The 14,129-nt window shown below is 54.0% G+C and overlaps 1 protein-coding gene across 3 annotated transcripts in view; it reads right to left on the reverse strand.

Annotated features, from left to right (window-relative positions):
* DAB2IP (DAB2 interacting protein) overlaps positions 1-14,129 on the reverse strand; it is a 252,928-nt gene that overhangs the window by 35,078 nt on the left and 203,721 nt on the right. Inside the window, exons 1-2 of one of the 3 annotated variants that reach the window (XM_011927386.1) lie at positions 13,060-13,221; positions 9,856-9,875 (exon numbers count right to left, since the gene is read on the reverse strand). The exons of 1 other annotated variant lie outside the window; for it this stretch is intronic. In XM_011927386.1, the coding sequence (XP_011782776.1) occupies positions 9,856-9,875; positions 13,060-13,221 (182 nt within the window). Of the gene's footprint in view, positions 1-7,851; positions 7,989-9,855; positions 9,876-13,059; positions 13,222-14,129 lie in introns of those variants that run through there. One more of the 3 variants, XM_011927388.1, reaches the window with a different exon arrangement.

Below are 14,129 nucleotides of genomic sequence, written 5' to 3' on the forward strand. Positions count from 1 at the left end.
CCACGGCAGCCGGGCGGGGGGAAAGGTCCACGGCAGCTAACCCACTAGCTGTGACCCACTCACTCCAGGTCGGGAAGGAAGGATACAGGGGAATACAGGGATGGGGCAGCCCCTGCCCAGGGCCCAGGAAACGTGGGCACAAGGCACGGGGAGCTGCAGTGGGAGACAGCGCCAGGGCCCAACAGCAGTTCATTGTGAGGGCTGGCGGCAGAACAACAGGGACACTGTCTTGGCTCCTGGGGCCTAGGCTTATCTGATAGCCTTCCAGACAACCCACAAGCTGTTTTTCAACTCTGATTCTTTTTTCTCTTAAAAGGTCAGTGACACAGAAGCTCAGCAAACTCATTCCAAGGAGGAAAAGGACCCCAAACCAAAACTTACAGTAATTACAAATCCCTACTTGGCACAGCAAGGGTGTTCCCAGCTATTGGGTGGGGGAAATTGAGAGTGGGATTGTTTGGCCGGAAAAGTAAGGGGCTCAGGATCACCCTCCAAATCTCGAAAGCTCAGAGGGAGCTGCCCTGTGTGGCCCCAAAGGGCAAGACTGGGACCAGGAGAGGCCACTTCCAGCTCAGTCACGACTGTCCTTGAATGGGCCAGGCTCGTCTGGTTTTAGAGAGAGTGGGATCCCTGTCTCTGAAAATGTGCAAGCAGGAGCTGGGAGGCCCCTTTAAGACATGTTGCATGGTTAGGGCTGCCAGGGTAATGGGCTAGGCAGTACACACAGGCAGGCAGTGAAGTGGCCGTGGGATTAAACACACACACACACACACACGTACACAAGTGAATGCTACAAAAATGCACCTGTAGCTGCAAGCAGGCAGGAGGACAGAGGGCCTAGTGTCAAGGGTGCCTGGCTGTAGAGCAAACCTAGTCTCTATTCCTTATGAAACATACAACCTTGGACACTTTAAGTCATTTGACTCTCTAGGACTCAGTTTCCCCATCCATAGTGAGGATAATGACACGCCTTCCTCATGGGTTGCTCTAAGGATCAAATGAGACCATGCAGGTGAGAGGCTCAGGAGGGCAGGGGTGTCAGTGACTCCCATCCATTGCCTGTAACTGTTCATGCCTCCTTGGTCTGTTCCATTCGCCCACTTCATTGCCAGCCACAATGTCAGGAGCTGGAGACACAGCCATGAACAACACTGGTGAACAACGCACATGCTGCTATCAAGGCTGACACTTCTGGATAGGTCATACTTTTGACAATTTGGAGTGACAAGATATGGACTTCCCAGGCTGTTTCCTGTTCCCATCCCCGATGACTCAAATTCTTTACATTCTCCATGCCTCAGTTTTCCCCATCTGCAAAATGGGGATCAATCATATCTGCCCAAATGCTCTGGGATGCCTCAAATTTCTTTAAAAGCCCTTACTTTCCTGAGGCGAAATGAAAGGAGAAGAAAGTGTGCCTAGCAGTGGGCAGTAGACCCCCATGAGGGGGCCCTTTTGGCCCCTCTGCCTGTGACTCCCAAGCACAGCCATCCCCAGCCCCAGTCTCCAGCCCACCAGCCTGTGTGGTCCCAAGCCACTGTCCACTACCCCAACCAGGTCTGGAAGGAAGAGAAATCCCAGACAAGGTTTGTCTCCACAGAGTTGGTGCCCAACTGAAGGCTGGCAGGACCTGATGGTTCTGCAGTCAGGACTTCAACAGACTCTCTAGGCCCGATCAGGTCAGAACATGCCAATTATACTTCTGCCTGTCATAGCCAGGCAGGTCCAGGGGCTGTGCTAGAAATCTCTGCCCACGCTGGAAGGAGAGAGAGTCTGGACATGGTCAGAATGAATGCACTGACCTGCTGGGAATCAAGCGGCAGGACATAAACAGGGCAGCGCCCTGCCTGGCATGTCCAGCAGAGCCCTCTCCCCAAGCCCAGCTTTGCCCCACTGGTCTGGGAACCGGCTGCTCAGAAGGCCAGTGCTCACTCCTGACCCAACTAGGATCCCAGGGGAGAGGAGAGGAATGTAGCCGCCTGGTGGCTCCCAGGCCCCTGGGGAGACACAGCCTGTCCTAAAAAGGCAGAGAGGTTGGCTGCCCTGCCTGGGAAGTCTTCCAGGGATGACAGGGACCAGAGGCGTGGTCCCTCTCAGCCCAGGGTTCCCTCAGGCCAAAGTAAGGGGCAGGTCCTAGCAGTCACCAAGACCTAGCTGTGACGCCCCCATCCACACAGAGAGACCTGGGCTGGGAGACAGGGAGGCACCTGGCCTTCTGCCCTCACCCCTGGGAACCTGTGCTTCCTCCCACATCACAGGGCTGAGCTGGCAGAGGAGGGTCCACACTCTGCAACGGAAACAGGAGGACGGGGCAGCTCATTGCTTGCTGTGAGGCCTGGTGTCCTGTGGTGCCCAATACAGGCTGACTGAATGAATGACATTGTGGCAGCCTGGACCTAACAGCCACTTACTAAGCACCTACTATGTGCTAGCTGCAGGTATTCTTACCAAAGTACACACATCATCTCATGGCCTTCTCCCAACAACTCTGCACAAAAGGCAGCACTGACCCAGAAGAAAGGGAGAACAGGTATTCAAGCTCAGGTCCCATGAGCCCTGGCTCATGAGGCAACTTTTCCTGTACACAGACAGTTAATCCAAAAGGTTCACTGGAAGCTTTAGGACGTTCTCTAAAGAGGAAACTGAGGCTTGGAGAGAGGGAGTGGCTTGGCTAGGTCACATGGTCCAGAAGTGACAGCTGGGGTTCTAATGGCCTGGTCAGGAGTGCGGGACACTCCTGGCACCGACCGCACAGTGGGTCAGGACTGGAGGCCAGGCCTCCAATCAGCCCAGCACCCCAGCAAGCGCCTGCTCCTCTCCCTGCAGGAGTCTTTGGTCTCTATCCCAGCTGTCTCTAAGGTCTATCACAGACCCTAAACGAGTTTCCTCCCCTTTCTAGGTGCCATTTCCTCACATGCTGACCTACTTCAGAGAAAGCCACAAAAACCCTATGTCAACTCCCTAGAACATAAGGGACCATAAAGTATCACAACTGCTACCAACACCGCCACCATCACCTGTAGTAACGTAATAGTAACATCTCACTGCTGCCTGGGGTGACTTGGGCCAAAGTTCAGGAGACCAGGGATTCCAGAGGGCGCTGGTACTGGCTCCTGAATGAGAGGCAGCCTTCAGCATTCTCTCCCCGTATAAACTGTGCAGTCCTAAAAAAACATTCAGGAACACATTTACCTTTCCACGTCTTATTTCTTTTTTTATTTTTTGGTGGGGCGGCGGGGCGGGGGGGGGGGGGCGGTAGAGACAGAGAAGAAACAAAAAACTTTCTATCTAATCCCCCAAGTCATCCTGCAGCCTGAATAATTTCGGGTTTTTAATCAATAGCTGTCAGACTTGTCAAATTACTTTGGGGACTGCAAAGCAGTTTTTAAACATTCATAAACCTCAGTAGAACAGCGAAGTGCCCTGAATTTTAAAAGAAGAGCATCCAAGGAACACTCATTGACGAGGAGGAGTGGTGGGCAAATTGAAAGTGAGCTGCGGGCTAGCTGCCCCTGCCCCTCTTGCTTCTGAGCAGGGACAACCCTCCAGCCCTCCTTGGCCTATAGGAAAAACTACCAGGCTTGGCCTGGCCGCTCAGAAAGTTTAGGGAGGGTGACGGTCCCCCTACCCCCAGCATCAGGAAAAGAGCCCAACTCCCCTGCACAGCACCTGGGGCTCCAACCCCAGGCACAACTGCAGCAATCCTGAAGCTCCCAAGCTCTAGAGCCCACCACAAAAGTGCTAGCCCGCTACCCTCCCCCAGTCTCTCCACTGAGGACCACTCCTGAGAATGTTTCAAGGCCCTGACCCTGGCGTTCCCTCTCCTTGAGCTCAGTCTGTGTCTGGCTCCTCCTCACATGTGAACACACCCATGCATCACAGCCTGAGTAGAACTGGTTTCTAACTGGTGCCTGCACCCCACCTGGGACCATAAATACTTCCAACAGCCACTCAGGACCCTGGGGATGCAAGACCCAAGTGGAAAATGATCATGAAACAAAAGAATAAATGAGCTGAAAAGTGAGGATTTCCATTCTCCAGGAGGTGCTTCCCCTCTGGCTTATCTAATTCCTCCCAGCTCTCCACATCCAGGAAGTCCTCCTTAGCTCATGCTGGGCCCCCTACAGAATGCGGGGGCAGAGGCAGCATCTTCTTCCATCTCATTTCCTCCACCCAAGACCTGGGCGCCATGCCACGTTACTTCCTGGGACCATGTGGGTCATTCATGTTGGGGTGATCTAGGGATGGCCTCCATCCCTCATCCTTGAGGGCCAGGTTTCCTGCCTCAACCAAGGACCAGCCATTTGTCCGCAGAGCCCCAGCTCCTGGCATTATGCTGGCTGAAGGTGGTAAGTAGGCATGGTTCCTTAAAAACACACACACAAGACTCTGTGACTTTGGTCAAATTAATTAACCTGTGTGCCTCAGTCTTCTCATCTGGAACACAGGGACACCACCACCTTTGGCTGTAGGGCTCACCTGACCTGCAGCGAGCTCTCCATACACAGCCCCAGTAATCAGCCCTGGCTGCCCCCATGGCCATCCAGGCTGGGCTGAGACTGCCTTCCAGGGGCATTCTGTCCCTTCCCGCACGCCCTTCCTGCCAGCACTTCTCTGGATGCTCCTGGCTTCTTCCCGGGCCCAGGACATTTCTAAGATCTGTCTTGCATTCTGCCCAGCAGATCCTTCCTGACTCTCCCCACAGCTGAGCTCTCAAAAAGCCTCTCTGCCAACTGACCCCAGACCACCTCACCTGCTCTACCCCTTCACTTCGAGAGCAAGCTCCAGAGTACAGGCAGTTTTAAGCAGGAATCTGAAAGACCCCCATTTAAGAAGAGATGGACAAATCTATGAACAAATGCTGGCACCCTAGACTCCAGCCCCAGTGGTCACTCCAGCTCAGCTATTTCTTCAATTTCAGCCACCACTTGGGACAGAGGCTCCCTCCTTCTTAGCAGCCTGAGCTCAGAGAGACACAAGAGGTGAAGATGTGAAAGGAAGCAGCACTGGGCCAAAGGACTGTGCACCTCGGATGGGCCTCTCGTGCACCTTAGCTTCCTCCCATGTCAAATGGGTTGCCCTTGCCTCCTGGCAGAGTTTGGGAAGATGCATTATGCTAAGGCACCCCACCCCATCCCAATCCTCGGCAGAGTTGATCCAGCCACCAGCACAGCCACTGAGCGCCTCCACTACATCAGCAGGAGCATATGGGGCTATGGGCCTAGGGATGTCAGCTGCTCATTCCTCCCAAAGCCTGAGGTCTGGAAGTCTGCGTGGGGCACCAGAGCACCTGCTTCTCAGACTGTAACTAGCAGGAGATAGCCAGGAGTGTTCAGCAGCAGCAAGACAGCAGGAAAGTGGCTGTCAGTAAGCCACAGGGTTCCACGCCACTGGCACCGGCAGAAACTCAGAGACACCATGTCAAAGAAAACCAGGAGTGTGGCTGCCGAGTTCCTCCTGCTGCTAGTGACCATGCACCAAAGCCACCAGTGGCTCTCAAGTACCTGCTCAACCACCACACCACAGTGAGCCCACAGACCTGGGAAGAGCACAAAGGGCACTGGCTCTGCACCTCTGACCCTCACACAGCTAACTGCAGCAAAGAGTGAGGCTCTGACACCTCCAGGGGCTTCCCAAGGCCAGTGTGTCAGACTTCACGTTCTGCCCCTTTCCCCCACATTCCACACTGGCTGACTCCAGGCTAAGCTAGCCCTGTCATTTACCACCTGACCCACAGGATTCCAACCGATAAAGCAACATATTTAAAATCTAGCTTTCCAAGGTACATTTCCAGGTCCCAACCCAGCCATGCCAGCCCTGCTTGGCCCTATCTGGCTCATCATGCTAAACTGCATGCCTCTGCTCAAGGGGTTGCACTCCAGCAGCCTATGCCCAGCTCAAAGGCCACCACCTCCACGAAGCCTCCCCCAGAACTGACAACTCCCTCCAGGGTTTGCGCCTATGCACACACCCTCTGCTCTGAAGCAGAGGCTCAGAGAGGTCAAACAGCTTGCCTAAGGTCATGATTCACAGGCACAAGGGAGGAGCAGGACACCTGGCACTTGGGCTCTAACTCCAAATTCTCTTCACTGCCCGTCAATGCCTCAGGTTTTCACCAAACCTACAAAAATCCTATGACCAAATGCACCAACTTTTAAGGAACTACAAGAACCCTGGGTCACCAGAAATGTACCGAGCCCTGCCTTTGTCACCTCCTGGGTGGCTGTCTGTAAAACAGTGAGGACACCTACTGGCAGGAAGTCTCATCTGCCCCCAGCTGTGGTAATAAAGGTGGTTCAGACCAACCTGCACTGAGACTTGGCTGTAACAAGCCCAGTCCTTCCCCCGACTTTTCCAGAAATGGGTACTTGCCCAGTAAAGACGCTACCACACCAAAGTGATCTGGATTCTGACAACTGTTTCAAATATTCAAGCAGAGCCAAAACACACTCCTGGCCCAGACACAGTCTTCCCAGTCTCCCACCCGCCTCCACCCCACCCAGCAGGCCTGGGCCCCATGGACTAGGGAGTGGAAGCAGGAAGGGAGAAGAAAAAAGAAAGTTCTGCTGAGGAGCTGGGGCGGAGATACCATGGCCCCCAAGCCCCAGTGCAGCCCCACCCAGCCAGCCAAGGGTTCGGCCACTCAGAGCAAAGGCCAAGCTCCTCAGCTCAGAAAACTTGTCAGCAGTCCCTGGCATTTCCCGGTTCTCAACAGAGCACACCATAGGGGCCACCGCGCCTGGCGGACGAAGCAACTCACACTGGGCTTCCTCTCATTTTAAAAACTAAAAACAGCAACAGTGCTCTTCTTGGTGTACCGCTTTTTCGCAGGGCCACCCTAACCGCTTCTACATTCTGGGCCGGCAGTGGATGTCTGCGTAGAGGGGCAGAGATGGCATCCCAGGGTGCTCCGGAGACCCTCCTGGGACCAGCTCCTGTGACAGTCGCTCACTGAGGGTGTCTGCTGCCACCCAGCTCATTCAGGTCTCCCCAGGCCCTGAGACTGCCTCCCTCCTGGCTTTCCCAGCCTCCCTAGTTCTAAGCTCCACTCAAGCCACTCACCATCCCTCAGCACGGCCACCAGGCTTGGGAAGCTGAGTGGCTGGGTGAGCCTTCCCGCTGTCCGCTGCTCCTGGCTGGCCCCGGCCAGCCCAGCCCCGCCCTGCTCCCAGACACGCCACTCCAGCCCTGTCCGCTGGGACTAATCATGGCTAGTTCAACAAAGGCTATGTTCCAACTCTCTGTAATGTGCTTTTAAAGGGCCAGTGTCCTACTTGGGCCTGCTGGGGTCTTAAAGGTACAGGTCCCCTTTTTCTGTACAGGAAACAGGAAAGCAGAAAAAAAAAAAAAAATTCCAAAACTCATGATCAGGTTAGAGGCCCTCGGCTTCTGAGGAAGATTTTAGACACAATAAACAATAGAAAAAATTCAAATTCCACAAAGGTCCCAAAGAACTCAAAAACAAAACAAGGAAGCTAAACCTCAAGAATAAGAGATGGGATAGTGGCCCTCTTTGGGCACTATGTGCTGGGCACAGCACTGGGTGCTTTACGGCCCAGTCTCATTTATTCCTCACCACTCCACAGACAGGCATTACCATTGCCCCATCTTTCAGATGAGGAAGCTGAGGGTGCAGGGACTCCCCAGCTCGCCAGGACTTCACGCAAGTCAGTGGCAATGCTGGGCCACACCCCGTGAGGTCCATCATAGCCAGAGTATTCCTCCCACCTGCTCCTTCCACGAGGCCCTGACTGCTCCCTCCCACCTGGACCACAGGCCCCAGCTGCTCCACATCCTCCAGTGTCTCTCCTTCATGAGGAAGAAAGAAGGGGGCGAGATGAGGAGTCTCACCTGTCACAGGTGCCCCACCACCAGGCTTTCAGTTTGAGCCTCAGAACCCTGTGAGGTCGGGTCTATCTTTTCCTCCATCTTCCAGATGAGAAGACTGGAAATCATGGCTTCTGACACAACACGAAAGGAGAGGAACACTAGGGGAAGGTGAAAGCAGAGAAAAGCGGGGAGTCAGAGGGAGGATGCAGGGAAGAAAAGGCAAGTGCAGGGAACCAAGGCAGATGGGGGAACCGTCCTTCCAAGCCCAGGACTCAGGCAAGCTGGCTGAGGCCCTTCCACTGTCCACAGGAGTGGGGCTTCTCCTGGGGCAAGGGTGGGCAGGGCTTGCCTAGTTACTGGAATAGGAGTGGGCTGGGGAGAGGAAGGGAAGAGAGACTTGACTGTCTCTGAGTCTCAGCACCTGGTGTGCGGTACCCTCAGAGAAGCGTGGACCATTCTGGCACCTGGAGTGGCTGGGCCCACAGTAGGTTGTGTGTGGCTATCTTCTTTTTTTGAGACGGAGTTTCACACTTGTTGCCCAGGCTGGAGTGCAACCGTGCAATCTCAGCTCCCTGCAACCTCTGCCTCCCAGGTTCAGGTGATTCTCCTGCCTCAGCCTCCCAAGTAGCTGGGATTACAGGCATGGGCCACCACACCTGGCTAATTTTGTATTTTTTTTTTAGTAGAGACTGATCACCATGTTGGTCAGGCTGGTTTCAAACTCCTGACCTCAGATGATCCACCCACCTTGGCCTCCCCCAAAGTGCTGGGATTAAAGGTGTGAGCCACCATGCCCTGCCCAGTGTGGCTATCTTCGCTCAGAAAAGCCAAGGCCAGGAGGCTTCTTTAGGCCCAACTCCACAGGGGCCGAGTCATTCAAAGATGTAGCGCCCTCACTCTGTTTCTATGATGCCTGGAAGTCAAATAAGTTTCAGGACGTGCAGCCTGATGGTAAAGAAGATGAGCTCTGAAGCCAGGCTGTGTTCAAACCTGGACTCTGCCACTTGTAACCTGTGTGGTCTTGGACAGGTTAAGTCACCTCTCTGGGCCTCTCTCAGTTTCCTCCTCTGGAAAATGGACATAATAGCATTTACCTCATAGGATTGCTGAGAGGATACAGAACAAAGCCTGGCTGAGAGTGAGCGGGTAACAAAGGCCTGCTTTCAGCTGGGATGAAGGAAGCAGCCCCAGGATAGCTGGAAACACAAATAGGAAACTAGCCTCTTGGGCAGTAACTGTGGCCGAGTCATTTCTTTCTCTTAGCCTGTTTCTGACCCTCAGTGATTTCCAGGCAGGACCCCCCCATCTGCTACCTCCCAGATCCCTGCTCCGTCCCACAAGAAGACAAGGACAGAAGGTGAGAAACACTGAGAAAGGCTGGGCTGTGGCCCAAATCCTTTGAGGCCTGAAAACAGCCTGCCTTGGCTGCCCAGGCCCAGCCTAAGCAAGTCTGCTGGGTAGGAGGGGCAGAGCAAGAGGGAAGCGAGAACCCAAAGCCACACAGGCTGTCAGGAGGCAGCATAAGCGTAAGGCTTCACCTCTCCAGTGGGGCCCCGTCTCCAGACCTCTCTGGGTTTGTCTTCCACTGCTCACATGTGGTCACGGCATGTGATCCTGCTGAGCTCACCTCACCTATGGGGAGTTCTGCATCAGCCATAGGGCCACCCTACATGCCTGCTGCAGAAACAGCCTCCACAGAAGCTAGAGGTTTTGCCGAAAGCACCCTAAGACTTGACAAGGTTCAAGGCTCATCCTATCTTCCTGAAGCCGAATGCATCCGGTGTGCATGTGGGGAGAGGAGTGGGTGTCCAGCATCAGAGGAAACAGGTGGGTGGGAGGCAGGAGGAATGCCTTGGAGCCCTGGCAGAACATCTGGCCACTATTCCTGAGAGGCAATAGGAGACCTGGGTGCCTTAACCTCCCCGCTTATGGTATACCTCACCCCCAGGATTAGTCAGTAAGGAGAGGCCCGATTTGGGGGTTTAGCAGGCCCAGGCTGCAATTCTGGTCGTGTCATTTAGCAACTGTGGAACGCTGGACAAGTCCTTTTACTTTCCTGAGTCTCAGTTTCCTCATGTATAAAATGAGGTAATACACTATTCCCTGCAGATAACAGATGTAAAAACACTGGTTAACCAGGAAAAGCATTTAACAAAGCAATTGGGAACCCAAAACTCAAATATCTGAGTGCCATTCATTCAACAGACACTGAAACCCACCAAGGGTCCAGCAGACATTAGGTTATCTCCAGCTATGTGTGCCAACCTTGCACCCTCAAGCCGATGCATTCTAAACCCTCGCCAGAGCCAGCAAAGTCCTGGGGCAGGGTGGTTGGGGATGAGGGTTAGCGTTCCTGGCCACCAAAATATTGTGAAAAAAATCTCAAACTTCTCCAGAAGCCAAACACATAAAGGAGCCTTCCAGAGAAATGCCCTTGGTGTAAAGGAAGTCTAGCTCTGCTCTGGGAAAGAGACTTGAGGTAAAGCAGGCTCCAGGATACTCTGCGTGGACCCACAGAGACTGGGGTAAGGAAAGGGATTGACGGGGGGGAACCAGGGTCAACACACTCAGTGTTGAGTCCAAAAAAGTGACACGGCACAGTCAGTGAGCTTTCCAGAGTAGGTGGAGACGGCTTAGGGAGCTGGGAAAGATCACTGTGGGGGGGCCTATCGGCGCTCCTGAATCAGAATCTCCAGGCTGAGATCCCCTGGGTCAGCTGGTGGTAAACCCACGCCGTGGACAGAGAATACTCAGGCCCTTCCCCGGCCCTCCCCTCCTCAGCAGCCTGGGCTGGCTGGGTCCTCACGCACTTCTCTGCTCACTGCTGCCCCCGCCACCTTCTCAACTCCTTTTCCTACTCAACACACCTGTCTGTTCCGACCCCACTGGGTCTCCTTGAGGACACCAAAGGCCTTCATGTTGCCAAAGCTAACCAGTTTCTGTGCCTTACTATCCCCTGAACCCAGGCCACCGTGCTCCAGGTTTCCTCTGTTCTCACAGGCTGCTAGCACCTCACCTCCTTTCCTCTGGGTGCTGGAGCTCCTCAGGCCTGTTTCAGAGACACTCTTCCTTAGCACAACACTTTCCTTTGGTGATTGTATCCACTCCCATAGCTCTAAATACCTCCAGCATGCTCATGACTCCAAAGTGTATTCCCAGCCCTCCCCTCCTCTGAGCTCCGGACCCATGAGTCTCCATGCCGGCCTGACAGCGCCTCCGGGACATCTCATGGAACTTCACATCTGAAATGTCCAGCGTGGAGCCTCAGTAGCAAAGCCAGGAGCCCTTCCTTTCCCTGGCCTTCAGAATCCAATCCAACACAAATCCTCCTGCTATCTCCTCTGAAATCCCACCTCCCTGTTTACTCCTCTCCATCTTCCCCAGGCAGCCTGTTGTCCAGGCAGCCTCCCAAACCACTGGGCTTCCCCCTACCCTTACCCCTACCAGGGGTCAGAGGGACCTTTCAGAAACGCATATCAGATTACTGAACTCCTCACCTTAAAAGCCTTCAATTATTCCCCACTGCACTGAATAAATGTGAACTGCTCCCCAGGTGAAAGACGTTGGCAATCATGACCTATCTACTCTCTGACCTCATCCAGCAACACCCAACGCCCCCCATCACACACACCAAAGTCTCTGTTTCCTGCTCAAGGGCTGTACTTACTGCTCCCTAGGCTAGGAGTTCTTGCTCCAGCACAGTCAAACAGCAAATTGGTGGGCTTCTGGCATCTTCTGCAACTCAATCCTTCCCCGACTGCTCCATCTACACAGGTCCTGCCCTGCCACCGTTACTCCCCGGTGGAGCACTTGGCTTGTTTCCTTCATAGCATCTTGCTCATGCAGCTAGCAAATATTTAAGTGCAAATGATGTGCCAAGCACTATTTAGGCACTGGGAAGACAGGTGCTGAACAAAGCAGACAGAAATCCCTGACTCACATTTCATTAGGGGAACTTCACTCGATTGGGAATCACTTTTTTTGTCCGCTTACTTATTATCTGCCTCTCCTGTCACAAGGTAAGCTGTGTGTAGCCAAGCTCTATGTGTTGTATTTCTGTGTCTTAAGAGAGGGTCTGACACGGTGCAAGAGCTCAGTAAGTCCTGATGAAATCAAGATGCAAAAACAAAGACCAGGGCAGCCAAAGAACCAAACCCCAAACCCTGAGAGACATACATGAAATCAAGAGCCAGGTCTTGAATGCCTCCCATGGCGTCTCTCCCTACCCCTGGGGGCCTCAGGTGGGAAGGAAAGCTTCTGTGACACCCCAGCCTTCTGGGGTCAGACAGAGGCACATGTGGCAGTTTCGTTTAACTGCTGGGGAACAGGTGGATGACTGCAGGCCTGAGAAGTTAGGGAGGCTTCTTGAAGAGGCTAGATCTGAACAAGGCCAACCCACACCTCCCTCCCAGATCTAGGGAGGAGGAAAACAAATTTGTTTTAGGGCTCTGATATTCTTTGCTCTAGCAGAAAAGAAGAAAAAAAAACCTTTACTTTTTATTAGTGTCTGGACCAATAAAAGTTTTAGAAGTAAAGCTTCTCTCCTGCAATACTAACAGCGAGAGAGAGAGAGACAGGCAGACGTGGATTGTTAAATCTGTCTTGGAGAGGCAGGGCTGGGAGAGTGCGAGGGCACAGGGGCACCGGCAGTTTCCCCCTCACCTGTGCTGGGAGGGAACTTCTGGCTAAAGGCCCTCATTAGCCCCGCAGCCTAGGGTCAAGGCCCATTCCTCACAGCCCACCTAACCAAATGCTGGTTCCCTGAGCCTAGGTCAACAGCCAGGCTGCTGGATACCCACCTTTCAGGTTCCCCACAACCTTGCCTGCTTGGCCTTCTCTGAGCCGCGCCCTAAAGCTTCTCCCCAGCCCACCTCCCCACCTAAAGGCTGGAAGCTCCAGGAGGGCAGGGCTTGCTTCCCTGGAGGAGCCAGTTTAGCAACCCCAGTCCCCACCTTCACTCTTCCTCCCATGTCCGAGGGAGTCCCCCATTCAGTCCCCCAAGCCTTGCACTTTCACAGCACACCAACAAGCCCTGTCCACTGAGGACTCAGTTCTGGCACCAGCCCTTGTTGGAGAAACAGCTCCTCACCCTCCAGCCCAACCCACTCCCATCCAAAGCCTGTCTGACCCCATACCTGGCTGGAGACCCACCCACTGGGGAGGAAGTTTCCTTGTGGTGTCTGTCCTCCCTCCCACAGAACTTCAAACAGACCTTTGTGGTGGGAGCGCAGGCCTCTCTGCTGACCTGGTTCTGGGCACTTGCAACCCCCGAGGCTCTGGAGCCAGATCTGGCTTCCAAAGATGGCCAGGTCTCCAGTGAGCAGCCCCTCCGGCCCGGCCCAGGATCTTGCCGAAGTTGTCACTAAGAAGTCCAAGGCCACAGAGGCCCATTCCCAAGGGTGGTGCTCACCCAGGCACCTCTTCTGGACAGATTAGGAGGACTCTCGGCCGGGCAGGCATCTAAGAGGTGAGCCTAGGAGGGCTTGCCCTTCCCGAAAGGCACGTGCTGAACCTGTGTCTTCCAAGCTGAAATTTCAAAAATGACTTAAACAAACACAGTGATGACAACATCTAAAGGTTTCTGTGTCCTTCAGGAAACAAGTGGAAAATTACAGTCTTCCATACAGGTAACCACACGGCACAACCTCCAGGTCCAAGAAGATGAGAAATACTCCTGAAAGCAAACTATCGCTTCCAGCCACGGCAAGTCTCCTTCTAAGGGCCTCTGGGCAGGGTGCAGGCCTGAGCACAGAGCTCTGGGTCAGGAAAGAGGGAGGAGCCGTCCCGACAGGCTCCTCCCCTAAAATGCTGACTCCACCCAAGGTCATCTCCTGCCCCAAGCCCCGCCTCTGGGCCTTTGTATTTGCCATTCGGTGGGCAAGGCTGGTTCCTCCTTTTGGTCTCAGACCCAAAGTCCCGTCCCAGGAAGAGGCCTTCCCTGATCTCTTTGCTAAAGGGGCAACTACCATCTCCCAAGTTACCACCCTGCTTCATTTTCTCCACAGAACGACCCTTAAGCCATCTTGTTTGTTTCTTTTACCCACCATGAAAATGTGCAGTCCGCGAGAACAGGGACCTGCACGCCAAGGTAAGCCCAGCACACCTCGAACCAGAGCCTGGCACAAAGTAGGCACTCTACACATGTACTGAATGAATGCATTTTTCAAGCTGGTCTGAGCCAGGTCAGCCAGAGCGATGAAAGGCAGGCGCAGGGGAACCAAAAGATTTGGGGGCGTGCCAAGGTAACCTCACCCGAGCACCACTCGCAGAGCAATCCGGACTAATGTCGGGCTGCACCA

The sequence above is a fragment of the Colobus angolensis genome, unplaced genomic scaffold (genome assembly GCF_000951035.1).
Source record: "Colobus angolensis palliatus isolate OR3802 unplaced genomic scaffold, Cang.pa_1.0 Scaffold71, whole genome shotgun sequence".
NCBI classification, from domain to species: domain Eukaryota; kingdom Metazoa; phylum Chordata; class Mammalia; order Primates; family Cercopithecidae; genus Colobus; species Colobus angolensis.